The sequence below is a fragment of the Etheostoma cragini genome, chromosome 10 (genome assembly GCF_013103735.1).
Source record: "Etheostoma cragini isolate CJK2018 chromosome 10, CSU_Ecrag_1.0, whole genome shotgun sequence".
NCBI lineage: Eukaryota > Metazoa > Chordata > Actinopteri > Perciformes > Percidae > Etheostoma > Etheostoma cragini.
Genome location: NC_048416.1, coordinates 29,177,835 through 29,180,571, shown reverse-complemented (window position 1 = coordinate 29,180,571; position 2,737 = coordinate 29,177,835). Strand labels below are relative to the sequence as shown.

The 2,737-nt window shown below is 44.4% G+C and overlaps 1 protein-coding gene across 2 annotated transcripts in view; it reads left to right on the top strand.

The window, feature by feature from the left end:
- The first annotated feature begins 399 nt into the window (after positions 1 to 399).
- canx (calnexin) overlaps positions 400 to 2,737 on the top strand; it is an 8,604-nt gene continuing 6,266 nt past the window's right edge. The window contains exons 1-3 of one of the 2 annotated variants that reach the window (XM_034883963.1): positions 400 to 565; positions 912 to 993; positions 2,179 to 2,371. In XM_034883963.1, coding sequence (XP_034739854.1) covers positions 444 to 565; positions 912 to 993; positions 2,179 to 2,371 — 397 coding nt within the window. In that variant the 5' untranslated portion in view covers positions 400 to 443. The remainder of the gene's footprint in view (positions 566 to 911; positions 994 to 2,178; positions 2,372 to 2,737) is intronic. The other variant, XM_034883964.1, reaches the window with a different exon arrangement.

The following is a 2,737-nucleotide window of genomic DNA, read 5'->3' as shown; positions in this document are numbered from 1 at the left end:
CCCCCCCCCCCCCCGATGTTTTTGTCACCTTTTGTAAGCCTTTTGAAATTGTTGTTTTTCTTCTAAATTTTTCTTTTTACATTTGTCAATTTTTGTCACTTTTTTCGGCATTTATCTTTTGTTTATATAAATTTTTTTTACATTTTTCTTTTTTTTTACATTTGTCCCACAAGTTCTTTTATCAATTGTTCTTTTCTCCAAACGTTATCAAAGCGTTGGTGGGAACATCCCCGGGACTTTATGGAACATTATTTAGAAGAAACCCAAATTTCAGATTCAGGAACTTTCTGAAAACGAGTCAAATTAGACGTGAAGACACCGGGAGGGTCAAGGGGGGGGGGGGGGAAGAACTACAGTTTAATTTTTACATAAACCATGACTGCGTTTTACATGACGATGATGATGATGATGATGATGTAACAGGTAAATGGGAGGTGGAGGAGATGAAGGACACCAAGCTGCCCGGAGACAAAGGTCTGGTCCTGAAGACCCGGGCCAAACATCACGCCATCTCGGCACAGCTGCTGCGACCTTTCACCTTCGACGCCAAGCCGCTCATCGTCCAGTAAGAAGACGACTCTCTCTCTCTTTCTCTCTCTCCCTCTCTCTCGCTCTCTCTCTCTCTCTCTCTCTCTCTCTCTCTCTCTCTTTCTGTCCCTGATTCTCTCTCTTTTTTTCTCTGTCCTTGTTTCTCTCTTTCTCTGTCTCTGTTTCTCTCTCTCTCTCTCTGTTTTTCTGTCTCTCTCCCAATGAAGACAACTTTCTCTCGCTGTCTTGTTATGTTCTTCTGTCTGTTTTTCTCTGCCTCTCATTCTCTCTCTCTCTCTCTCTCTTTCTCTTTCTGTCTACCTGCCTCCCTCAGTCCCTCCTGTCAGCCTGTTCATCGTCCTCATGTCTTTGTCTCTTCTCAGGTACGAGGTGAACTTCCAGTCGGGCATCGACTGCGGCGGCGCCTACGTGAAGCTGCTGACTCAGACTCCGGACCTCGACCTGGTCAGTATGACTCGTTAGACGCACACCTGTCCAGGTGATAGTTCCCCAAACCTCACCTGTCCAGGTGATAGTTCCCCAAACCTCACCTGTCCAGGTGATAGTTCCCCAAACCTCACCTGTCCAGGTGATGGTTCTCCAAACCTCACCTGTCCAGGTGATGGTTCCCCAAACCTCACCTGTCCAGGTGATGGTTCTCCAAACCTCACCTGTCCAGGTGATGGTTCTCCAAACCTCACCTGTCCAGGTGATAGTTCCCCAAACCTCACCTGTCCAGGTGATAGTTCCCCAAACCTCACCTGTCCAGGTGATGGTTCTCCAAACTTTACCTGTACTCTGAAACAAAGGTTAGACAACAAACAAAATAATTTCAAAATAAATTTGCAGTTTTGGAATTTTTTTGCCAGTTTCATAAACAGAAACTTAAAAACTTAATGATTTGTTTCCCAAAAATCTGCAATATGCTTATTCATCAGCTGTGTTGCTCCTCACATTTTTTTACTGCATTAATCTTTTTTTTTTCTTTTTTTTTTTACTGCATTAATTATATTATTGGATGACGGTTTTTAACAGCAAATTAAGAAAAATATAAATTTCATTATAAATGCACTCCTGCAGACACAATTCGGAACACAGCTCAAGCGTTAGAGAAGTGAAGGAGTCTTGTAAAGCCTTTACACACCTGTTGTTGTTGTTGTGTACTTTCACACAAAAGAGCAGGTTGATTCTTGCAAGACATCCTGTTCACACGCCTGTTCCACGCAGTTGCTAGTAGCCAAGGAGGACACGGAGGATTCAAATTATCTTCACTTGCGGGGGAAAGTCGCCCGACACCACAAGCTTCTGAACGTGGCCAAACAGAGAGTTTTATCGTCCTAATTAACATTGCAGCAACTAATTTGGCAACGGCGTGACTGTAACGAACGTCCATTAATATCAAATTAAACACACTAAAGCTGTAAGGATTATTAAATATACTCAATGGACGGACAACTCCATTATTATGTCCTTTCAACCTTGACCAAGGCGGTGTTTACAAGAGACTATCTTTTCCATTCTTACCTTTCACAATAAAAGCCCTAGACATGGCTTTGTATTTCCAGTTGACACGACTTTGATGTTTGAGTTGTATTAAAGGAAAAGGAAGATCTCCTAGAAGCTGAACTTGGAGCCCTTGTGTGTCCGCAGGACCAGTTTAAGGATAAAACTCCGTACACCATCATGTTCGGACCCGACAAATGTGGAGAGGACTACAAGCTTCACTTCATCTTCAGACACAAAAACCCCAAAACAGGAGAGTACGAAGAGAAGCACGCCAAGAAACCTGACGCCGACCTGAGGACGTACTACACAGACAAGAAGACACACCTGTACACACTCGGTAGGACACACACACACACACAGAGACACACACACACACACACACACACACACACAGAGACACACACACACACAGAGTGAGATTCACACTCTGTCCTCTGACAGTTGTAGGCCATCCAGTAATTACAGCGTCAAATCACAAAACCCAGTGTCATGATTTGTTTTAGCTTAGTAATGGCCGTGTGTGTCGCTCTTTCTCTCTCTGTCTCTCGCTTGCTCTGTCTCTCTCTCGCTGTCTCTCTGTCCTTCTGTCTGTCTCTCGCTGTCTCTCTGTCCTACTGTCTCTCGCTGCTCTGTCTCTCTCTCGCTGTCTCTCTGTCCTTCTGTCTCTCGCTCGCTGTCTCTCTGTCCTTTTGTCTCTCGCTCG